Here is a 26429-nt window from a genome sequence, read left to right on the forward strand (position 1 = left end):
ACATTTAAGAAAAAAAAAAAGGATAGGGCTTAATTTTGGTTACCCATAGAAATGTACTCATTTACATTTTGGCTAATAATTTGTGTACAAAACTGCCTTAATGGTACGTGGACTGTCACTGTATCGTGGACTCATTCGTAGAAAGAGTAGGTGAAACTGTCTGGACAGGAGACTAAGAGGCATAGTGGGGATTTGCTGTGAGACTACCGTAGTCCAGAGATAGATTAGATAACATAATTTATGTAAGAACTTACCTGATAAATTCATTTCTTTCATATTAGCAAGAGTCCATGAGCTAGTGACGTATGGGATATACATTCCTACCAGGAGGGGCAAAGTTTCCCAAACCTTAAAATGCCTATAAATACACCCCTCACCACACCCACAATTCAGTTTAACGAATAGCCAAGAAGTGGGGTGATAAGAAAAAAGTGCGAAAGCATATAAAATAAGGAATTGGAATAATTGTGCTTTATACAAAAAAATCATGACCACCACAAAAAAGGGCGGGCCTCATGGACTCTTGCTAATATGAAAGAAATGAATTTATCAGGTAAGTTCTTACATAAATTATGTTTTCTTTCATGTAATTAGCAAGAGTCCATGAGCTAGTGACGTATGGGATAATGACTACCCAAGATGTGGATCTTTCCACACAAGAGTCACTAGAGAGGGAGGGATAAAATAAAGACAGCCAATTCCTGCTGAAAATAATCCACACCCAAAATAAAGTTTAATGAAAAACATAAGCAGAAGATTCAAACTGAAACCGCTGCCTGAAGTACTTTTCTACCAAAAACTGCTTCAGAAGAAGAAAATACAACAAAATGGTAGAATTTGGTAAAAGTATGCAAAGAGGACCAAGTTGCCGCTTTGCAAATCTGATCAACCGAAGCTTCATTCCTAAACGCCCAGGAAGTAGAAACTGACCTAGTAGAATGAGCTGTAATCCTATGAGGCGGGGTCTTACCCGACTCAACATAGGCAAGATGAATTAAAGATTTCAACCAAGATGCCAAAGAAATGGCAGAAGTTTTCTGGCCTTTCTAAAACCGGAAAAGATAACAAATAAACTAGAAGTCTTTCGGAAAGACTTAGTAGCTTCAACATAATATTTCAAAGCTCTAATAACATCCAAAGAATGCAACTATTTCTCCTTAGAATTCTTAGGATTAGGACATAATGAAGGAACCACAATGTCTCTACTAATGTTGTTGGAATTCACAACTTAGGTAAAAATTCAAAAGAAGTTCGCAACACCGCCTTATCCTGATGAAAAATCAGAAAAGGAGACTCACAAGAAAGAGCAGATAATTCAGAAACTCTTCTGGCAGAAGAGAAGGCCAAAAGGAACAAAACTTTCCAAGAAAGTAATTTAATATCCAATGAATGCATAGGTTCAAATGGAGGAGCTTGAAGAGCCCCCAGAACCAAATTCAAACTCCAAGGAGGAGAAATTGACTTAATGACAGGCTTTATACGAACCAAAGCTTGTACAAAACAATGAATATCAGGAAGAATAGCAATCTTTCTGTGAAAAAGAACAGAAAGAGCAGAGATTTGACCTTTCAAGGAACTTGCGGACAAACCCTTATCTAAACCATCCTGAAGAAACTGTAATATTCTCGGTATTCTAAAATAATGCCAAGAAAAATGATGAGAAAGACACCAAGAAATATAAGTCTTCCAGACTCTATAATATATCTCTCTGGATACAGATTTACGAGCCTGTAACATAGTATTAATCACAGAGTCAGAGAAACCTCTTTGACCAAGAATCAAGCGTTCAATCTCCATACCTTTAAATTTAAGGATTTCAGATCCTGATGGAAAAAAGGACCTTGAGACAAAAGGTCTGGTCTTAACGGAAGAGTCCACGGTTGGCAAGAGGCCATCCGGACAAGATCCGCATACCAAAACCTGTGAGGCCATGCCGGAGCTACCAGCAGAACAAACGAGCATTCCTTCAGAATCTTGGAGATTACTCTTGGAAGAAGAACTAGAGGCGGAAAGATATAGGCAGGATGATACTTCCAAGGAAGTGATAATGCATCCACTGCCTCCGCCTGAGGATCCCGGGATCTGGACAGATACCTGGGAAGTTTCTTGTTTAGATGAGAAGCCATCAGATCTATTTCTGGAAGTTCCCACATTTGAACAATCTGAAGAAATACCTCTGGGTGAAGAGACCATTCGCCCGGATGCAACGTTTGGCGACTGAGATAATCCGCTTTCCAATTGTCCATACCTGGGATATGAACCGCAGAGATTAGACAGGAGCTGGATTCCGCCCAAACCAAAATTCGAGATACTTCTTTCATAGCCAGAGGACTGTGAGTCCCTCCTTGATGATTGATGTATGCCACAGTTGTGACATTGTCTATCTGAAAACAAATGAACAACTCTATCTTCAGAAGAGGCCAAGACTGAAGAGCTCTGAAAATTGCACGGAGTTCCAAAATATTGATCGGAAATCTCACCTCCTGAGATTCCCAAACCCCTTGTGCCGTCAGATACCCCCACACAGCTCCCCAACCTGTAAGACTTGCATCTGTTGAGATTATAGTCCAGGTCGGAAGAACAAAGAAGCCCCCTGAACTAAACGATGGTGATCTGTCCACCATGTCAGAGAGTGTCGTAAAATCGGTTTAAAGATATTAATTGAAATATCTTTGAGTAATCCCTGCACCATTGGTTCAGCATACAGAGCTGAAGAGGTCGCATGTGAAAACGAGCAAAGGAGATCGCATCTGATGCGGCAGTCCTAAGACCCAACATTTCCATGCATAAGGCTACCAAAGGGAATGATTGTGACTGAAGGTTTTGACAAGCTGATATCAATGTTAAACTTCTCTTGTCTGACAAGGACAGAGTCATAGACACTGAATTTATCTAGAAACCTAAAAAGGTTACCCTTGTCTGAGGAATCAATGAACTGATTGGTAAATTGATCCTCCAACCATGAACTTGAAGAACAACACAAGTCGATTCGTATGAGATTCTTCGAAAATGAGAAGACTGAGCAAGTACCAAGATATCGTCCAAATAAGGAAATACCAAAACCCTATTCTCTGATTACAGAAAGAAGGGCACCGAGAACCTTTGAAAAAAATTCTTGGAACTGAGGCTAGGCCAAACGGTAGAGCCACAAAACTGGTAATGCTTGTCTAAAAAGAGAATCTCAGACACTAAAAATGATCTGGATGAATCGGAATATGCAGATACACATCCTGTAAATCTATTGTAGACATATAATGCCCTTGCTAAACAAAAGGCAGGATAGTCCTACAGTAACCATCTTGAATGTTGGTATCCTAACATAACGATTCAATAATGATAGATCCGGAACTGGTCTGAAGGAATTGACCTTCTTTGGTACAATGAAGAGATAAAATAAAACCCCAGCCCCTATTCCAGAACTGGAACTGGCATAAATACTCCAGCCAACTCTAGATCTGAAACACATTTCAGAAATGCTGAGCCTTTGCTGTGTTAACTGGGACACGGGAAAGAAAAGAATCTCTTAGCAGGAGGCCTTAACTTGAAGCCAATTCTGTACCTTTCTGAAACAATGTTTCTGAAACCAGAGATTAAGAACGGATTTGATCCAAATTTCTTTGAAGAAAACGTAATCTGCCCCATACCAGCTGAGCTGGAATAAGGGCCGCACCTTCATAGGTATTTAGGAGCTGGCTATAGGTCTCTATAAGGCTTGGATATATTCCAAACTGGAAATAGTTTCTAAACTGATACCGCTCCTGAGGATGAAGGATCAGGCTTTTGTTCCTTGTTGTGAGGAAAGGAACGAAAATGATTATTTACCCTGGAAAGAAAGGGAAAGCAAAGTTGACTTAGAAGACATGTCAGCATTCCAAGTTTAATCCATAAAGCTTTTCTAGCTAAAATAGCTAGAGACATATACCTGACATCAACTCTAATGATATCAAAAGATGGCATCACCAATAAAATTATTAGCATGTTATAGAATAATAATAATGCTATAAAATTATGATCTGTTACTTGTTGCGCTAAAGCTTCTAACCAAAAAGTTGAAGCTGCAGCAACATCCGCTAAAAATATAGCAGGTCTAAGAAGATTACCTGAACATAAGTAAGCTTTTTTTAGAAAGGATTCAATTTTCCTATCTAAAGGATCCTTAAATGAAGTACTATCTGCCGTAGGAATAGTAGTACATTAGCAGGAGTAGAGACAGCCCCATAACCTTAGGGATTTTTGTCCCAAAAAACTCTAATCTGTCAGATGGCACAGGATATAATTTGCTTAAACGTCTAGAAGGAGTAAATAAATTACCCAAATTATTCCATTCCCTGGAAATTACTTCAGAAATAGCATCAGGGAGATAAAACACTTCTGGAATAACTACAGGAGATTTGAAAACCTTATTTAAACGTTTACATTTAGTATCAAGAGGACCAGAATCCTCTATTTCTAATGCAAATAACACTTCTTTAAGTAAAGAACGAATAAATTCCATCTTGAACAAATACAAAGATTTATCAGCATCAACCTCTGAGACAGAAACCTCTGAACCAGAAGAACCATTATAAGTATCAGAATGATGATGTTCATTTAAAAATTCATCTGAAAAAAGAGAAGTTTTAAAAGACTTTTATGTATACTAGAAGGAGAAATAACAGACATAGCCTTCTTAATGGATTTAAAAAATAAAATCTCTTATGTTATCAGGAACACTCTGAAAATTAGATGTTGACGGAACAGCAACAGGTAATGTAACAGTACTAAAGGAAATTTTATCTGCATTAATAAGTTTGACATGACATGCAATACAAATAACAGCTGGAGAAACAGATACCAAAAGTTTATAGCAGATACACTTAGCTTGGTAGCTCCAGCACTGTGCAGTGATTTTCCTGAAGTATCTTCTGACTCAGTTGCAACGTGGAACATCTTGCAATATGTAAAAGAAAAAAACAACATATAAAGCAAAATTGATCAAATTCCTTAAATGACAGTTTCAGGAATGGGAAAAAAATGCCAGTGAACAAGCTTCTAGCAACCAGAAGCAATAAATAATGAGACTTAAATAATGTGGAGACAAAAATGACGCCCATATTTTTTAGCGCCAAAAAAGACGCCCACATTATTTGGCGCCTAAATGCTTTTGGCGCCAAAAATGACGCCACATCCGGAACGCCGACATTTTTGACGCAAAAAAAAACGTCAAAAAATGACGCAACTTCCGGCGACACGTATGACGCCGGAAACAGAAAAAAAATTTTGCGCCAAAAAAGTCTGCGCCAAGAATGACGCAATAAAATGAAGCATTTTCTGCCCCCGCGAGCCTAACAGCCCACAGGGAAAAAGTCAAATTTTTTAAGGTAAGAAAAAATGATTGAAACAAATGCATTTATCCCAAATATGAAACTGACTGTCTGAAAAATAAGGAATGTTGAACATTCTGAGTCAAGGCAAATAAATGTTTGAATACATATATTTAGAACTTTATAAATAAAGTGCCCAACCATAGCTTAGAGTGTCACAGAAAATAAGATTTACTTACCCCAGGACACTCATCTACATGTTTGTAGAAAGCCAAACCAGTACTGAAACGAGAATCAGCAGAGGTAATGGTATATATAAGAGTATATCGTCGATCTGAAAAGGGAGGTAAGAGATGAATCTCTACGACCGATAACAGAGAACCTATGAAATAGACCCCGTAGAAGGAGATCACTGCATTCAAATAGGCAATACTCTCCTCACATCCCTCTGACATTCACTGCACGCTGAGAGGAAAACCGGGCTCCAACTTGCTGCGGAGCGCATACCAACGTAGAATCTAGCACAAACTTACTTCACCACCTCCATCGGAGGCAAAGTTTGTAAAACTGAATTGTGGGTGTGGTGAGGGGTGTATTTATAGGCATTTTAAGGTTTGGGAAACTTTGCCCCTCCTGGTAGGAATGTATATCCCATACGTCACTAGCTCATGGACTCTTGCTAATTACATGAAAGAAATATATTTTTATTTATTTTTTGTCAGGAGATCATCACCAAGTAACAGCTTACATTAAAATTAGGAAAAATACCTGAAAACATTTTTATATGTTTTGTTACACCAACAGCAAAGTGCACAGCTACTTTGCATTATGCTAGTTTACACTTTGAACAGTATTACAAGAATGGATTTGTGGCTACTTGTTTGAACAGGACAAGCTTGAGTGACATTTAGAATTACATTTTTTGCTTGTACAATTGCCTTTGCAATGACATCTTTTGAAACCTTGACCTCACGAAAATGAATGAGTATTTTTGCACTAAAATCGCAGCACTAAGAGCCCTTTGGATAAAGCTAATCAACTTTAACCAGAAGAGTTTGGACAATCCTAGGATTACCCCGGTAAAGCCTTAAGTATGATTTTTACATCTGGCTTTACCCACAGCCGCTGGGTAATCCTAGAATTACCCATAACATACACTCTGTAGGCCCCATACGGGAAGAAGACTGAGCACGCACCAAGACGGACCGCCGGCGGGAAAGAAGTTAATCCTACCACCGCAGACAACATACTCCATGTAGTATCTCCCTTAGTTGGCTGGGTCAATTGTGAGGCACTGTGGTGTCTCTAAAACAAGGAGATACAGCAGTGAATCTGCAGCTGGATCAGCTCATACAAAAGCATATACTGCTGCGTGACCCGATAAAGCAGAATCCTCACTCTCCCAGAGTATGCAAGCGCCATAAAGGCAGATTTACCCACTGTGCAAGCATTATAATAAAGAGTAGGCTCATAGATAGGAAACTCCATTCCCTCCACTTTCCCTTTCAAATTCAGCTACCAGTCAAGTTGGAGGCAGACCGTTAATGCAGGTATCCCATGCACAAGGGAATATATGTACAGACCACCACACTCCCTTACCACAAGAGGGCATGTATGTGCTCCAACTGGAAATTAAAGCGATACTCAATTTTTTTCCTTTCATGATTTAGATAGAAGTAAATTAGAAAGTTGCATGCTCTATCAATTTTTCTTCATTCATGCTATCTTTATTTAAAAAGCAGGAATTTAAAGCTAAGGAGCCAGCCTATTTTAGGTTCAGCGCCCTGGATATCGTTTGCTTATTGGTAGCTACATTTAGCAAACCAATAAACAAGCGCAACCCAGGTTCTGAACCAAAAATGGCCAGGCTCTTTAAGCTTTATATTCCCGCTTTTTAAATGAAGATAGTAAGAGAATGAAAGAAAAAAAAAATAGGAGTAAATTAGAAAGTTGCTTAAAATTGCTTGCTCTATCTGAATCTTTAAAGAAAAAATGTGGGTTTAGTATCCCTTTAAAAGGACAATTCTGTTATTTCATCAGAAGGGGTCCTAGGTTGCTGAATTATCCTCAGCAGAAGAAAATTCTGATTCCATTGTACAGGGTACCTAGAATGGTCGCTCCTTGGGGATGTCCTTAATGAGCCTAGGGCCTGTGTACGGTTCTCTTCTGCTATTTGCATGCATTTGTTTTTAACTGGTTGTTGTATGACATCTTAAGACGTAAGCTGCACAAGTTTGCTCCATAGAACATAGTAAGCGTAATCTATAAATCGATTGCAGCGTATCTACAAGGAAACCATGTAAGCAGTAGAAAACGGGTTAACCCACTAAGAGGAACACAGAATAGTTGACACAAAGTAATACAGGTCCCAAAAAGGGAAACAGAAAAACTGGAGACTAAGGAAAAAAGTTTAAACTTTCTTATTACAATAAAGGGTTGAATTATATAATTTGGCAAAATTCTTGAAATAAAAGGGTTCTCATTGCTTCAAAATATCCAGAGGAATATTAGCCGAGTGTCAGCAAGATGGCCACCAGTCAGTGAGGGAGGGGGAAGAAGAGTAAAAGCGCACTATTGGCACCAGAAATTAATCTGGAGGTCTGCAGAGCAGTTGCAACTAAAGTAAAATTTTGCTCCTCACATGGCTAAATCACCTTCTTATTGACAGAGAGCATGCTGCAAATGAGAACTGGGTGTTCCAGTGTGTGCTAAAGCCAACAGTGGTAAATTTAAATACACTACCTCAAATTTTTCAATATTTTTGAAAAAGTGCCCAAAACAGTATTTAGTGTTAAATGGTGAATGTGACTACTTCCAGAGGGTATGTGAAACGTGTACATGATCATGCTAATTGCACCTTCATAGCTAGCGGGCTTTGTACCTACCTGTCAACACCTTCATCTACCGTGCTCAACTTAATTGCAGAATACTACTTTCCAGTAGTCGGAACCATCTGAGGCAGTGCAAGCAAGGGACTGACAAGCATGCCCAAATTTCACCTGGGAGGCTGGTGGCATCTCTCTTCTGAGAGATGTTTTTCAATGCCTGGCTCAACTCCCATCTAACCCTCTGCCCAGTTAGTAAGTATATGGAGGAGGAAATGGGTCTCAAATTGGTTAGAGAACCACTTTCAAACAAGTCAAGTTTCCTCATCAATCCTTGATGGAAGCAAAAATAATTAACTGCAGGAAGATGGGAAAGTGGGGGCACTTATAAGCTGTTGAGCGTTTTGCTGCATCCTAGCGGAAAGGGCTTTAATCCTATATTCGATGGCTAGAGAACATTTACCGTCTTATGACTGAAACAGAACATGAATAAGGAGAAACTGCAGTAGATGACAACAGCATTAGGATTTAAAATGTACACTGGAGGTATTTTGTTTTTTTCTTTATAAAATTACAAACTTTTCATTAGATTGAAGAAAAAGTTGTAGGGAAAATAATAAAGTGTTAAAGGTCACCAGTAACAAAACTAAAAGAATTCTCACCTGGAAGAGATGGTGGGTACTGGGAGAACATATTTCTACTCAATATCTCTTGCGAAGCAGGGTCAAAGGAAGAAGTCGCTTCCAGAGTATTGAGCTCAAGAGCCTAAAAACAAAAAAAAACAAAAAAAACATTTCAATGTATTTAGTAGGATAAATAAAAAGCCAAAATGGTTTACAAGCTGAGAGCACAACCATTTAAATACCTACTTGGTTAAGACCCTGAAAAAGACAGAAAGGAGGCTTCCCAAGGTGTATTTCCCATTTTTTCTCCCACTCTGTCTGTTTATCTGCAATTGATTTGTTAATAGACACAAGATCTTCCCTCCTAATTTTATGCCTGCAACAGGGAGAATAAATAAAATAAATAATAAATATAAATAATATAAATAAATGTCTGCCTCGTATCTGTCCGTTACGATTTCTCTAATTTCGTCCCGGTCATCAGAAGGCATGTTTATTCTAGGGAGACTTAGCGACAAAACATAGCAGATTTTAGCTCGTCTGTGTATCAATCTCCCATCACAACAGCAAATAAGACATTATGTATATATTCTATAAGTAGTCCAAAGTGCATATGGTAGTTTGTGGTTAAAGGGACAGTCAAGTTAAAAAAAACCACACACAAAACAACCTTTCATGATTCAAATAGGGCATGTCATTTTAAACAACTTTCCAATTTACTTTTATCACCAATTTTGCTTTGTTCTCCTGGTATTCTTAGTTGAAAGCTAAACCTAGGAGGTTCATATGCTAATTTCTTACACCTTGAAGGCCACCTCTAATCTAAAAGCATTTTGAAAGTTTTTCACCACTAGAGGGCATTAGTTCAAGCATTTCATATAGATAACATTGAGCTCATGCACGTGACTTTACTGTGGAGTGAGCACTGATTGGCTAAAATGCAAGTCTGTAAAAAGAAGAGAAATAAGGGGGCAGTCTGCAGAGGCTTAGATACAAGGTAATTACAGAGGTAAAATGTGTATTATAACTGTTGGTTATGCAAAACTGGGGAATGGGTAATTAAGGGATTATCTATCTTTTTAAACAACAAAAGTTCTGGGGTTGACTGTCCCTTTAAGCAAAACAACGAATCACAACATTATGCATGAAAACTCAAGTTACTGACCACTTCAAAAAATGGTTGCAATATACAAAGGCTCAGACATGAAAAACAAAAATGTATGCTTAGCCGATAGAAATTCATTTCTTTCATTATGGTAAGAATCGATGAGCCATTAATCCTGGGATTTAACTCCTGGTCACTCCAAGAGCACTAAATCCCTCATCTCTCTGGTATGCTAGTTTACATATAGCCAAGCAAGAAGGAGAAAGGTAGGAAAGGATAAAGCAAAGAAAACGGGGAGGTGCAAACTAGAACAGCCCCCAGAAAAATAAAAAAAAATGTAAAAAAAAAAAAAATTTGTGAAAATAGGCAGGTTTCATGGAATCTCACCACCATGGAGTATACACTAAATAAAGTAAACTAGCAATGCATACAATTTAATCTGACGCTTGAAATTAAAAGGTACTTACCCACACAGATAAGAGAATAAAACTAGACATTTTCACCCAAAATACAGTAATTTCTATATCTTGGCCCATATCACTAGGTAATACCTACCAGTGAGATCCCCTCCCAAAAGGGGCAAGGACAGAACTTCCCACTCCTAGATACTTGTACATAGGCAACTCCAAGACCGTATCATCCTCTTAGAGATGTCCAGCAATAGTTGGTCTTGGAAAAAATTGGGAGAGAGCCTGGTAGGTATTACCCAGAGATATGTGGGCTATTCTGAGTGCAAATGTGTCCCAACTTACCTGACAAGCACCCACTCCACTGTGCTTACCAGCCGCAGAAATGACTGCTTCCAGTAGATAGCATTGAGAGCTAAGCACATTACAGCAGAGGATTTAAGCGTGGAGTATATCAACAACCCAACAGGAGGCTAAGGGACCAAACCCTCACTAGGAGCAATTATGTCACTACCCAATCAGCCCGAGGACCCCCCTCAATGAAGAATTTTGAGCATCTCGATGCTTCATGTTCCTCCTGGGATGCAAAGATAAGACTGGGTAGCATACCCGAGAGGGATTACGTGCCCTTGGCGTTTTGCCTCCTCCTAAAGGCCAGGAGTAATGGCTTGTGTACTCTCAACCACCTTATGAAAGAAAATCTTTAGATATGAGTTACAAATACCTTGGAAGGAGTGATAAGATCAAGTTAAAATTTATAAAGAATGAAAGAGTCATGTAAAAGGGGGCTATTTACTTACCTCATAAGTCTCAATCTTGTTAACAATTCTGTTTCATACTTTGTTTTGCCGTTCAGATACGAAAAGTCTAGTTTTAGTTCTTTGCTATCAGATTCACAACGTTCTTGTCTCACCATTTTGAGAGCTTCATTGAGAAGCTGAACAACTGTTACAAGATTTATCTTCCCAGCTTCATATACATTCTCCATTTGTAACTGACAATACAAGAAATAATCAGGTTTATTTTTTTTATAACTTCTATTACTAAAAAAAAAAAAAAGCTAAAGTAAAATGTTCGCCCTCATTGTCTGCCCCGTATCTGTCCGTTACGATTTCTCTCATTTCGCCCCGGTCATCAAAAGGCATACATTATTCTAGGGAGTTTTAATAACAGAACAGATCTTACTTCTGTCTGTAGTATATACAAACTCCCATGATCCCAGGAACACACAAAAAAATAAAAAAATATTTTATAGCCCACTGAAAGTTGAATCTAAGAAAGGCATTTAAATTCAGCTGCATAGGGATGATACAAAGCAGTGCTTTTAAACATTAATATACATACAAATGTAACATCTCTTTTTTATAGCATCTAACATTTAAAAATACATTAAAAAAAAACACACCACAACAAGATAAGATAAAATTGCCCCTACCCTGTGCATTTCACTCTCGATCTTGGAAACCAGTAGACCTGGAATATTCAAGGTAACATTTGTCCCATCAATACAATACTGGTCAACATTTCCTTTCACCACAGATTCCACAACATCTATTTCTTTTTCAATCATTTTCAGGGTTTGCATAATTATGTTCCACATGCGTCGTATCTTTAAAAGAAAACCAAAAATGGTTTTTAAATGCTTCAGGAATGGAGTATATATACATACAGTCACACACCTCTATATATGGTATAGCACAATTACTGTATACAAAGACATTGCATGCGACTGCAGGTCCCTGCATTTACCAGGTGTACGACACTGAAGCATCTAACAAGGTAGGTGAATGCCAAAAAAATGAATGATCATATTTACACACCTGTCTATACACTGATACATTTTTAAGGATACACACACACACACCTTTCTCAAAATAAAATTGCTACCTACAAGCTAACAATGCGTGCAATAGTCACTATCTCAAGTGAATCCCACATCAGAGATAACCCTGCCATCGACTTGTAACACCCCTTAAATTTCTTAAGACAATTATGATCAGAGGAACTATAACCACTTTATTATACTTACAAGACATTCTAAAAGGGAGTTTTCTTACAAAAATAAACCCCACAAGATATAAAACTAAGATGTGCCATAACAACCAGTCCTGATAAGATGCATCATTTATACTACTTTACTTCAATTTAAAATTTGACCAGCACAGCAACAACAAACTCACCTCTTTGACTGTCTCATTCGTCTTACTGTGGTTTATGTCTACAGTTTTCATGGCTCTGAAGAAAGTGGAAAGGAACATATTTATAAATCTGCTATATATTCTAGCATCTCTATACAAGATTTGAAAAATGTATGTACAAGGCACAAAGGCTTAATGCGATTTCTCCCCATGCTGGCATGTTTTTGATCAGGCCCTAAGAGTGGGACTGGTCATGATGATATTACTCTTAATAAAATTGAGAGAAAAAAAAAATACATTTAAATAAAAGACACACATTTCTCAGCCTTAGCAGCTGTTTCCTCAGGATTATAAGCCGCAAAGGCATAAAAATGCATTGCTTGTTTTTAAATATGCTTTATCAATACATTTTAATTAGGAATGGTATTCTGCCGAGTTATCCAATATTTTTGGATTACACAAAATGATTGATCCCAACTTCATAGAGAAGTTAAACTTCACTGCGTTACGATTTTCGAAGGCATGTAAACACCTATAGGTGTTGAAATTTTTATCCTCTGGAGTTTGGAAACATTGGAGGTACAGACCCTGTTTGCTCCGTTTTCCAGATGCTTGAATCATTAAAAGGTTGTGGGACTTTTGAACAAAGGGAGCAGCCTGTGGCTTTGGAACTTGGACTATTCTAATGTCAATGGTTTATATTGCTAGTTTAATTGCTGTAATTATATGTATTTTCATATGCTATAAGTGCATTAGAATATGAAGAGCGCCCTAGATAAAATCCTTAGATATTTATTAAAAAAAAAAAAAAATTTATGCTTACCTGATAAATTGGTTTCTTTTTAGACAATGAGTCCACGGATTTCCTCCTTACTTGTGGGATTACGCCTCCTGGTCAGCAGGAGGCGGCAAAGAGCACCACAGCAGAGCTGATATAGATATATCTCCTCCTTTCCCCTCCAATCATTCGATCGAAGTTAGGAAGAGAAAGGAAAAGCCAAGGAGCAGAGGTGTCAGGTTTTTATTTTGTTAAACTTCAGACACCTCTGCACCTTGGCTTTTCCTTTCTCTTCCTAACATCGGTCGAATGACTGGAGTGGGAGGGAAGGGAGGAGCTAAATATACACAGCTCTGCTGTGGTGCTCTTGCCTCCTCCTGCTGACCAGGAGGCGTAATCTCACAAGGATGAAATCCGTGCACTCATCGTGTCTAAAAAGAAACAAATCAGGTAAGCATAAATTTTCTTTTTAAAGACACGATGAGTCCACGGATTTCATCCTTACTTGTGGGATACAATACCAAAGCTATAGTACACAGATGAAAAGGGAGGGACAAGACAGGTAACCTAAACGGAAGGCACCACTGCCTGAAAAACCCTTTCTCCCAAAAACAGCCTCAGCCGAGGCAAAAGGTAACAAATTTGTAAAATTTAGAAAAAAAAAAGTGTGAAGAGAAGACCAAGTTGCAGCTTTGCAAATCTGTTAACAGAAGCATCATTTTTGAATGCCCATGAGGAAGCAACAGCCCTAGTGGAATGAGCCGTAATTCTTTCAGGAGGCTGCTGTCCAGCAGTCTCATATGCAAAACGGATGATACTCTTCAGCCAAAAAGAATGAGGTAGACGTAGCTTTACGTTTCCCTGAAAAAAGAACAAACAAACAGAGGACAATTGACGAAAGTCCTTAGTCGCTTGTAAGTAGAACTTTAAAGCACGGACTACGTCTAAATTGTGTAGCAGACGTTTCTTCTTCTGAGGAGGATTAGGACATGAAGGAACAATCTCCTGATTAATGTTCTTGTTTGAAACAACTTTAGGAAGAAAACCAGGTTTAATATGTAACACCACCTTATCCGCATGAAAAATAAGGTAAGGAGAATTATATTGTAATGCCGAAAGTTCAGATACTCTTCGAGCAGAAGAAATGGCAACCAGAAATAAAACTTTCCAAGATAACAATATCTATGGAATGCATAGGTTCAAACGGAACCCCTTGGAGAACTTAAAGAACTAAATTCCAACTCCAAGGAGGAGCAATTTGTCTAAATACAGGCCTGATTCTAGTCAGAGCCTGACAAAAAGATTGTACATCTGGAACATCTGCCAAACGCTTATGTAACAAGATAGATAAGGCAGAAATCTGTCCCTTTAAGGAACTTGCTGATAACCCCTTCTCCAGTCCTTCTTGGAGAAGAGACAAAATCCTGGTAATCCTAGCCCTACTCCAAGAGTAGCCTTTGGATTCACACCAATAAAGATATTTGCGCCATATCTTACGGTAAATTTTCCTAGTAACAGGCTTACGTGCCTGAATTAAAGTCTGACCGAATCAGAAAAATCTTGCCTGGATAAAATTAAGCGGTCAATCTCCAAGCAGTCAGCTGCAGAGAAACTAGATTCGGATGATGGAAGGGACCCTGAATGAGAAGGTCCTTCCTCAACGGAAGCTTCCACGGTGGCCGAGATGACATGTCCACCAGATCGACATACCAAATCCTGCGAGGCCACGCAGGAGCAATGAGGATCACTAATGCCTTCTCCTGTTTGATTCGAGCAATCACCTGGGGAAGGAGAGCAAACGGGGAGGGGATACATATGCCAGGTTGAAAGACCAAGGAACTGCCAAGGCATCTATCAGCTCGGCCTGGGGATCCCTGGACCCGTATCTCGGAAGCTTGGCATTCTGACGAGACGCCATAAGGTCCAACTCCAGCCGACCCCATCTGAGAATCAGGTTTGAAAATATTTCCGGATGGAGTTCCCACTCCCCCGGATGAAAGGTCTGCCTGCTCAGAAAATCTGCCTCCCAGTTTTCTATCCCTGGGATGAAGATCGCCGACAGATGGCAGGAGTCCGTCTCCGCCCACTGAATTATCTTGGCTACTTCGTTCATGGCTAAGGAACTCCTTGTTCCTCCCTGATGATTGATGTAAGCCACTGTCGTTATGTTGTCCGACTGAAATCTGATGAAATGGGCTGAGGCCAACTGAGGCCAGGCCCGAAGTGCATTGAATATCGCTCTCAACTCTAGGATGTTGATGGGAAGTAGAGACTCTGTCTGAGTCCATACCCCTTGAGCCCTTAAGGAGCTCCAGACTGCTCCCCATCCTAACAGGCTGGCATCCGTTGCCACAATCACCCATGAGGGTCTGCGAAAGCATGTCCCCTGGGATAGATGATCCAGCGACCACCATAGAAGAGATTCCCTCGTCTCCTGATCTATGGATATTCAAGGAGACAAATCTGTATAATCTCCATACCACTGCCTGAGCATGCAAAGGCCTGAGATGAAAGCGCGCAAACGGTACGATGTCCATTGCCGCCAACATCAATCCGATTACCTCCATGCACCGGGCCACTGACGGCCGATGAATGGACTGAAGGGCTCGACATGTATTCAGAATTTTTAACTTTCTGACCTCCGTCAGAAAAATTAATTGAAATGGAGTAGATTAGAGTTCCCAGAAAGGGTACCCTTGTCTGAGGAATTTAACTCTTTTCCAGATTTACCTTCCACCCGTGAGTTCTCAGGAAGGATAGCACAATGTCGGTATGGGACCTTGCTAGTTGATAAGATGACGCCTGGATCAGAATATCGTCCAGATAAGGCGCCATCGCAATGCCCCGCGGTCTTAGAACCGCCAGTAGAGACCCCAGAGCCTTTGTGCGCCGTGGCCAGACCGAAAGGGAGAGCCACAAACGGAAAATGTTTGTCCAGGAAGGGAAACCTCAGAAACTTGTGATGATCTCTGTGGATAGGAACATGAAGATATGCATCCTTTAGATCCACTGTCATAAAATTGACCCTCCCGGATCAATGCAAGAACGGTACGAATAGTTTCCATCTTGAAAGATGGAACTCTGATAAACTTGTTTAGACTCTTGAGGTCTAAAAGTTCACTCTCTTTTGGGGACTACCAACAGATTTGAATAAAACCCCTGTCCCTGAATTGGAACGGGACAGATTACTTCCATGGAGGATAGGTCTCCTACACAACGTAAGAACGCCTCTCTTTATCTGGTCTGCAGATAATCAAGAAAGAAGAAACCTTCGACTGGGGAAAGAATTTCCGAATTCCAATTTGTATCCCCGAGACACTATTTCTATTGCCAGGGATCCTGAATATCTCATATCCAAGCATGGATGAAGGAAAGTCTGCCCGCCCCCTACTAGATCTGGTCCCAGATTGGGGGCCAACCTTTCATGCTGACTTGGAAGCAGCAGCAGGCTTCTTGGATTGTTTACCCTTGTTCCAAGACTGGTTGGGTCTCCAGGTAGACTTGGTTTGCAAATAGTTCCCTTCCTGTTTAGAGGAAAGGGGGGGGGGGGGGGGGGGGGAAGATTCCCTTGAAGTTTCGAAAGGAACGAAAATTACTCTACCTCTGTTTGGATTTTTTATCCTGAGGGAGGAGATGACCCTTGCCTCCCGTTATGTCAGAAATAATTTCCTTCAAGTCAGGTCCGAACAGGGTCTTCCCCTTGTAAGGAATAGCCAAAAGTTCAGATTTGGATGACACATCCGCAGACCAAGACTTCAGCCATAAGGCTCTGCGTGCCAAGATAGAAAAGGCCGAGCTCTTAGCCGCCAATTTAGTAATCTGCAGAGAAGCATCTATAATAAACGAATTGGCTAATTTAAGAGCTTTAATCCGATCCTGTATCTCTTCCAAAGAAGTCTCAGTCTTAAGAGACTCTTCCAGAGCATCAAACCAATATGCAGCCGCACTGGTAAACGTAACAATGCAGGCCGCTGGTTGCAATATCAACCCCTGGTGAACACAGATCTTCTTAAGAAGACCCTCCAACTTCTTATCCATAGGGTCTTTGAAAGCACAACTATCCTCAATAGGAATAGTAGTTTGTTTAGCCAAGGTAGAAATAGCTCCCTCCACTTTAGGGACCGTCTGCCAAGAGTCCCTAACCGCGTCAGCTATAGGGTACATCTTCTTAAAAACGGGAGGAGAGAAGGGAATAACTGGTCTCTCCCATTCCTTAGAAAATAAATCTCTAAAGTTCTCTTGGGAACTGGAAAAACATCAGAAGGGACTTCTAGGTATCTGTCCAACTTAATCAATTTCTCTGGAGGAACCACTATTGAATCAGTCGTCCAGAGTCACCAAAACCTCCCTCAGTAATAGGCGGAGGTGTTAAAATTTAAACCTGAAAGAAACCACTTCTGAATCTGTCAGTGGTAAGGCACTTCCCGAGTCAGAAAGTTCACCTTCGGATAGGACCACCATACCCTCCAATTCAGAGCCCTGGGAGGGTACGTCTAAGATCGCCATCATAGTATCAGAAGCTGCATTGACCACGTGGTTCTCCTTCCTTTCACGCATGCCTTGAAATATGGGAAAGGCAGATAACGCATCGGAAAGTGTAGAGGACATGACTGCAGCTATGTCCTTTAACAAGACCGCAGAAGAAACTGAAGTACTTGGCACCGCTTGAGCGTGTGTTAAGGGCTGACACGCTTAGGGGGAAAGCTGCGGCATACTCTGCATCTCATCGGTAGACCCCTGAGAAGCATCCACTTTAGGAAAAAATTTTATCAAAGAAAATGTGTTCTTTATAGTGTAAAGCCCTCTCAACACATGAGGGACAAAAAGGAACAGGAGGTTCCACATTGGCATTCAAACACATGGCACATGTAACATCATGGATATCATCCGAGTCCATGATAATGATAAGCAAAGAAATTATATAGGCCTTTAATTTATGGCCCAAAAAAAAAAAAAAAAAAACACCCTTATCAATATGCTCTGAAAAACAGGATACTGTGCCTTTAAGAGTTAAAACGTCTAACAATTTTACTGCACTGAATAATTTGTTAGCCAAATTCTATGCAAAGTGTCTTAACTAAAAGAAACAACTCTTCGCCTCAACAGCTCTGCTGAGGCGCCTAGCTGCCGCCACGGTACACCAATCCAGCAAAAATCCTGATCGTGTCTCAGAACGCTACAGACTGCCTGCTTATTTCCCAACCATGCAGTCTTAGGGTAACATCTGACATGCAATGACGATCACTGAACATCGGGACTCCAGAGCAATAAACACTGTGCGGTTTTACTGACCCAAGCGCGCCAAAATTAACCCCGACCTTCGTGGGCGTAGCGTAACATCATCCGGCTAAGATTTTAGCAACTATCGTGTGTCAGTTACCAAAACATAGCCCATAAAACACAGCCTTGTACTGGAGCCTCTTTATGTGAAAACTACGGGCAACCATAGCACCAGCATCTTGCCCACAGCACATATAGATAGTGACTGATAGGGGAGCCCTCACTGTAAAGTGCCCAAGTCCCCCAATAAATTACAGTATTAGTATATCTTTGCAACAGTGTTGGTTATGAACATATGAAACCCATCCAGGTTGTTCAATAGGGAAAGCCCTTCCCATAGAGCCCATGTTCCCAACATATAATAAGTGCGTAGTCATTTCTGAGATATTATAAGGCCCAGAAAAATAAAAGACTGCACTTACCTCGATGCTGACCGACAGCATGACAAGTCCCCCAGGCTCAATAGGTCTCTCCCTCCTATAGCCCTGTCGACACAGATAGGGCCTTAGCTAGTATCTGCTAAGACCATCATCGTAAGGGCAGCAACACAGTATGGGAGGCACAGTGAGAATTATGTCCCACCAGTTACCATTGCTTTAAAGTTGATGATTATTATTATTATTATTATTATTTTAAACTAACACCTCACTTTACCTCTTCGTATCACTAACACAGGCAAAGAGAATGACTGGAGTGGTAGGGAAGGGAGGAGCTATATATACAGCTCTGCTGTGGTGCTCTTTGCCTCCTCCTGCTGACCAGGAGGCGTAATCCCACAAGGATGAAATCCGTGGACTCATCGCGTCTTTAAAAAGAAATACTAACTTGAGCTGTGTATGTGTAGCACAATGTACATCTGAATATATAAAATACAAAAATCTGAGAGATTAATTTACATACTAAGCTTCAGAATTTTTTTATCTGATACATTAAAGATTACTCACTTAAGTTGATTCTGCAACATGATATATTCAGATCGCAAGTCCCTAATTTGTTTTGTCAGCAACCTGTACGAACATAATCAAAAACAATAAAAAACAATTTTATGCAGTATAAAGAAAGTTATACCAAATTTATCATGACAATATGCAAGTTAAAAAAAAAAAAAAACAACAAAAAAACACACAGGAATGAACTAGTTCCTAATAGGCTCAGGGTATAAGCCACAAAGGAAGTGCTATCTTCATTGACTTTGGTGGCTGACGCTACCCAGCAGTTTCACAATCCCTTCACAGTGACACGCTACATGTTGGATGTTTAACAGTCATCTGCTAGACTGGATCACAAGACAGGATTGGTCTGAAACATTGAAGGGTCAACTCTAAAATAGTTAGTTTAAAAATAGATAATCCCTTTGTTATCCATTCCCCAGCCAATATGGTTATATTAATATACTTTTAACCTCTGCGATTACCTTGTATCTAAGCCTACTTAGACAACCCCCTGATCCCACGGCTATCATTTATAAATTGATTTGCATTTTAGCCAATTAGTGCAATGTCATCCACAAACCATGGACGTGAGCACGTTATCTATATAGCCCACATGAACTAGCAGTCTCCTGTTGTGAAAAGCTAATAAAAAATGCATGTGATAAGGTTGTCTGTAGTGGCTTACAAACAGGCAGAACTTTAGAGGTTTTAAAATAAATGTTGGTTGTGCAAAGCTGGGGAATGGGTAGTAAAGACGTCATCTACTTTTTAAACCATTTTGGTGTTGACTATCCCTTTGCGAAATGGTTTCTTACCCACTATTTGGTACAACTTTGTATAAAAAAATAAATAAAAAAAAAAACACAGGACATTGTACACTAGATTTATTTGTATAAATGTTTTGTAGATGATCCATTTATATAGCCATTACAGTTTACTTATTTTTAAGCCCATTTGGCTGATTTTTAGACTCCTAACCAAGCCCCAAAATATCAGATGTAGACAAGTCTACAGATTCCTGCTTGCTTAATGGGTCTTTTCATATTCAGGGAAGGGGGAGGAGTGGGAGTTTCTGCTGTTCATCATGTTTTCCCAGCCCCTTTCACTGGGTGTTCCAGCCTAACGTCAAACAGTGCTAAACTCAAAGCTTCCAAGTTCTTTTAAAGGTTTTATATTGGATCAGTAAAATGGACACCACTAGGTGTAAAAGTGCAGGAAGAGTTATCTGACCAAGTAATTCCAGGGATGTGCAGTTCTGTCCATGCCCCCCCATTATGTTTTGTAAATTTCTATTTGGCATGTTTACATAAACAGACAAATTAACTGCTGATTTATCAATTAATGCTCAGTGGTTAAGTTAAGTGGTCAAATCGCACAGCTTTATTGGTGCATAAAAAATTATAATTCAAGGCCTTTCCTTAAATGCTAAAAAAAAAATAAAAAAATACTAAAGAGAGAGAAAATAAATATATATATATATATATATATATATATATATATATATATATATATATATATATACACACACATACATACATACACACATACACACACATACATACATATACACACACTACTTACTGTGCTTTTTCCTGGTATTTGCTGATCACCAAGTTTTCTCTTTGCAACACTTGTAAGTACCGTTGACGCGCCACATTATTTCTTGCTAAAGCTTTTTGAGGATCTTTATGCTTTATCTGCAGTGCGTCTGGGATGAATGCATTTGCACCTTAAAAACACAAATTTACTGAAATTGTTGTATTTTGGCTCAAATCCCCAAATCTCACTCAGAAATAACAGATGTAAGTGAAGGACTAAAATTAACTTTAGAATTATGTTACTCTTTTTAATATGGTATTTACTACTGTTGTAATAAAGTAGGTTTTGTTTAAAGTTTCAAATTAATGTTTAAAAGCTTTAAGGCTACCATAAAAAAGACCTATTAAACACAAAACCAGAACATTTTCTTTCATGATTCAGATAGATAATACTATTGCTGTAACACAATATAAAGGTAGCGCCACAATACACATAACATATGCAATCATAACAACCTAAAAGATGCAGTGAGAAATTATATAGAAAAATGATACACAAAACTTAAAAGGGACATTATACACTCATTTTTTCTTTGCAAAAATGTTTTGATGATGATTTATATAGAATGAAAGTTGAGGATGATGGGACCACTTACTAATAATATATTGGAATAGGGTCCGTAACTGTTCAGATTGAAGTTAAACGGCCTGAGCACCTACACTACAAATAACTAGTTATAAGCTAAGTATCAAAAGACTCATTCAAAAAAAAGTGTTAGTTAAAGAAACTAAACAAAAAAAAAATTATATATATATATATATATATATATATATATATATATATATATATATATATATATATATATATATATATATATATATATATATATATATATATATATATATAGTGATACACACTTACATTTATGTTGACTTTATGCTACTAATAGCAACATAATACCTCTGTTGGAGATTAAAGATAGCTGCAATGCCTGTATAGTTTTGGGACTATATTTAAAGTGATATATACCTATATTTAAGTATACTCTTATGATATAGATATTAACCTTGTGTTACCTATAATATATCAATTTAACAATTGAGGTGTTAATACTGGGCTATACCTAATATTATGGGAACCACTCTATACAGTGGATTCTAATTCATAACCTATGAGAAGGGAATACTTGAATGATACAATAATACTAGGGACCCAAATGGATATATTGCTGGATGGTCTATATTCATAGACTAAGGGATAGCATTATGGTATATGTACTGACTATTTAATCACCCCACAAGCAGAGAGACTTATGAGTGCACCATAACCTACAATAATTTACAGGCTCCATAACTCCTGATCTAGAGTTACTCAATACAATCATTTAGTGACCTACCAGTGACCTTTTTAATCACACAATAAAATTGTACACAGTGTACCTGGGGCTAATATTTGTAGTCCTTGACACCAGACAAGTGGCGTTTATTCTCTCACATGAGCGAATATTATAAGAAATAAATTTCAACAGTGTGGTTCACCCCAATATAACCAGTCTATGTACTGGCAATTTGCTAACATTTTAGTTTTAAAATTCCCCCATTTTAAATATGTTCTAATAAAGTTTAATTTCTTATAATTTACAGGCTCCATAACTCCTGATCTAGAGTTACTCAATACAATCATTTAGTGACCTACCAGTGACCTTTTTAATCACACAATAAAATTGTACACAGTGTACCTGGGGCTAATATTTGTAGTCCTTGACACCAGACAAGTGGCGTTTATTCTCTCACATGAGCGAATATTATAAGAAATAAATTTCAACAGTGTGGTTCACCCCAATATAACCAGTCTATGTACTGGCAATTTGCTAACATTTTAGTTTTAAAATTCCCCCATTTTAAATATGTTCTAATAAAGTTTAATTTCTTATATGTGTGACTTTTTCCCCCCAATTCTAATAACTTTAGGGTCTCATTTGAGTGCTGAAATAGTATCTTTTGTTGTTTAGTTTCTTTAACAATTTTTTTGGATGATTTATATAACCCATAAAGTTTTTTTTTTTAAATTTATAGTTTTGTTTATTTTTAATTAGCATTGCTGTGATTTTCAGACTCCTAACCAAGCCCCAAAGTTTTATGTGAATACCGTCAGCTACCTTCTCCAATTTGCTCCCGTTTGTGTAAAGGGTCTTTTCATATGCAAAAGAAGGGGGAGGGGGGAGTGTCTGAGATTTCCCACTTGCAGTGGGCTTTCCAGCTACCTTTTTAACAGAGCTAAACTGAAAGCTTCTAAGTAAGTTTTTAAACCGTTTTATACTGGATTTTTATCTCAGTATCTGTGCATCTTATTCTTTATAGTAGTGTCTATTACATGCAGTTATATGAAAATGAGTGTATACTGTCCCTTTAAGAGTCTGTTCCAAAGAGGTATGCACTTTGCACAATATCTTAAACAGTCTGTGTAAAAAAAAGGAGTAAGGAACAGATACTTATTCTCTTTTTGGGATGTCCATATCGTGTTCACCATGCAGCTCCCTTTCAAAACACTGGTGTTATCTCCGTGAAAAAAAAAGCAGCAGGATAAAAGGAATCTGTAGATAAAGAAGCGGTGGAGTGCAAAAAGGGGGGACACAAAACGATCTAAGTGCAGATTAAAAGGTTTCCACTTTATTACAAAATAAGTAAACGATGTACACTTACAAGATACACCCTCAAACATGTGAGGTATGTTGCAGCATAAAATATCCTTTTTTCCAAGATACACAGTTCGTATTGCGAACTGAAAATGTATGGGGATGGTCTTTATACAATATACGCCAAATATGAGGCTTTTCCCCCCAACACCATTGTGCATCTGAAAAAAGGAATATTTTGATTATCAGCACATAGTTTGTGGACCAAGTTTGTACTCGCGCTGTGGACATCAATACCATTTATGCTGCAACATACCTCATATGCTTAAAGGGTGCATCTTGTAAGTGTACATTGTTTTACTTATTTTATAATATAGTGGAAACCTTTTAATCTGCACTTAGTTTTGTGTGTCCCCTTTTTGCACTACACCGCTTCTGTATCTACAGATTCCTCTTATCCTGATGATTCGGATAGAACATACAATTTCAAACAACTTTCAAATTAACTTTTTCTGGTTATCCTTTGCTGAGAAGCAGGAAAGTAAGCTCAGTGGAGTGCACGTGTCTGGAGCAGCAGTTCTGCAACAATATTATAAATTAGCAAATGCAGTAGATAGCAGCATTATTTCCAGCCATGTAGTGCTCTAGATACGTGCACGCTACCTATCTAGATCTCTTATAAGTCTGCTCAAGAGCAGCACTCTTGACTTGGACCTAGCTGAACCAATAACAGGACTGTGTGTGTAGTCATCCATCACCAGCTAGCTCCCAGTACTCCAATGCTACTCTTGAGCCTTTCTAGGTATGCTTTTAAAAACGATAATATTTCAGTAATAGAAGTACATTGAAAACTATCAAAATTGCATACTCTAAAATGCTCTAACATTGACTTTCACATACCATTAAAACAATGTTCTCCACAAACAACTAGTTTATGCTTTGGGGGAAGGGAGAATAGACCCTCAAAATATACAGGGTGGTTTTGAGCCAGCATTTCTAAGACTGGATAGAAGACCCATTTATTACAAGTAAAATTAAAATGGATCATTAAGTCACACAATAAACCAAATTTACAATATGGTGGAACCTCAAATTACAGAACTCCATCCTTAAAGGGACACTGAACCCAAATTTTCTCTTTTGTGATTCAGATAGAACATGCAATTATAAGCAACTTTCTAATTTACTCCTATTATCAATGTTTCTTCGTTCTCTTGCTATCTTTATTTGAAAAAGGCATCTAAGCTTTTCTTGGTTCAGACTTTGGACAGCAGTTTTTGATTGGTGGATTAATTTATCCACCAATCAGCAAAGACAACCTAGGTTGTTCACCAAGAGAAAAAAGAAAATTTGATAAGAGTAAATTAGAAAGTTGCTTACAATTTCATGCTCTCTGAATCACGAAAGAAATTTTGGGTTCAGTGTCCCTTTAAATAAATGATTTGGGTTAGTCTATTTTTATATAGTTGTAATTCTTTGTCCATTAGATATTCACACAGACTGAACAATACCGCTTATTAGTGTAACTTGCAATTCTGATAAGCCTTTCTATTCAACAGTGGCAATCCACACACCCCTACACATAAAAAGGAGAAAATTATGATCCATAATAAATGTATTACAATAGTAACAATTTTGGACTGACTAAAACCAGTGAGGCAAAAAATACTGACTATAGGCAAGTTAAACAATGCAGTGTAGTAACCAGATTCATAATTTGACATGTTTCATATTATGGGCATATGATAATTTGCCAATTGCTTCTGTGTCTCATACCTACACACAAAAGCCCCAAATACAGACAAACTGCATTGTATGAATGTACTTGGCTGATGAATGATTATAGAGAAAAGAAAAAGTTGCAGAAAGGTGTCTTAAAGGGACAGTCCACCCCAAAATGATTTAAAAAAAAAAAAAAAAAAAAAAAATAGATAACATTTTTACTACCAATTCCCCAGCTTTGCACAACCAACCGTCATATCACTATACTGTAGAAGCTTTAAACCTTTAAATATCTGCAGTTACTAAGTCACTAAAGATCACTTATTTCAGCATTTTTATAGCAAGACACTGATAGTTAGTGTGTTCCATATAGATAACATTGTGCCCACTCCCGTGGAGTTATTCATGAAGCAGCACTAACTGGCTAAATGCAAGTCTATAAATAGCACTGAGATAAGTGGACAGTCTGCAGAGGTTTAGATACAGATAAAAAGTATATCATAAGTGTTAGATAATCCCTTTATTACCCATTCCCCAGTTTTGCATAACTATCTTTTTAAACAATAAAAATGTTAGTGTAGCCAGTCCCTTTAACAGGGTGTCAGGCTTTGTGTTCCTGTCTTGCATCTTATAATAAGCATTCCTTAATAAAGTGAGCACTAGGGCCATTATAATTGAGAAAATGCACATTCTAAATTTATAAATGTAATTTTTCCAATATAATAGCACTTTAAAATGCAAACATCTGCCAATATTAGATGAAATTGGGTTATGCATCAGTTTTCAGATACTTATGGCCCATACAAAGCAACAAAGAATGAGAAACAGCTGGTTAAAAACACACTTACCGTCAACATCTCTTTTAATATGATGTAAAAGAACATATTTAGTAAAGTGGTACAAAAGTTGCACAAACTTGGGTCCGCCAGGAGAAAGAAATATGGAAGCCACCACTTGGGGAAAACCATTCCCAACCTCATCCTAACAAAAAAGCAATTACAAGAATATTTAAATACATGACAGCAGTGTTTGCAGCCAAGTTATACATACAGTGCTAAAGAACACATGAGCCTACTTCAGTATGCTCTCATAGAAAGGAGCTTCATCGAATAGGAGACCAAGAGAAAGATGTAAAATTTGTT

The 26429-nt window shown here is 38.4% G+C and overlaps 1 protein-coding gene and 2 non-coding genes across 3 annotated transcripts in view; all 3 read right to left on the reverse strand.

The window, feature by feature from the left end:
• HAUS6 (HAUS augmin like complex subunit 6) overlaps window positions 1-26429 on the reverse strand; it is a 138194-nt gene that overhangs the window by 99721 nt on the left and 12044 nt on the right. Inside the window, exons 5-12 of the mRNA XM_053702644.1 lie at window positions 26136-26268; window positions 20973-21120; window positions 19404-19466; window positions 12444-12498; window positions 11699-11872; window positions 11064-11257; window positions 8998-9127; window positions 8791-8893 (exon numbers count right to left, since the gene is read on the reverse strand). Of these exons, the coding sequence (XP_053558619.1) occupies window positions 8791-8893; window positions 8998-9127; window positions 11064-11257; window positions 11699-11872; window positions 12444-12498; window positions 19404-19466; window positions 20973-21120; window positions 26136-26268 (1000 nt within the window). The remainder of the gene's footprint in view (window positions 1-8790; window positions 8894-8997; window positions 9128-11063; window positions 11258-11698; window positions 11873-12443; window positions 12499-19403; window positions 19467-20972; window positions 21121-26135; window positions 26269-26429) is intronic.
• Window positions 9179-9309, reverse strand: LOC128650682 (small Cajal body-specific RNA 8). The gene has a single exon (XR_008400946.1). It is a non-coding gene; the product is annotated as a small Cajal body-specific RNA 8 (non-coding RNA).
• Window positions 11345-11476, reverse strand: LOC128650683 (small Cajal body-specific RNA 8). Its single transcript, XR_008400947.1, has one exon. It is a non-coding gene; the product is annotated as a small Cajal body-specific RNA 8 (non-coding RNA).

Source organism: Bombina bombina, chromosome 2 (genome assembly GCF_027579735.1).
Source record: "Bombina bombina isolate aBomBom1 chromosome 2, aBomBom1.pri, whole genome shotgun sequence".
Classification (NCBI taxonomy): Eukaryota; Metazoa; Chordata; class Amphibia; order Anura; family Bombinatoridae; genus Bombina; species Bombina bombina.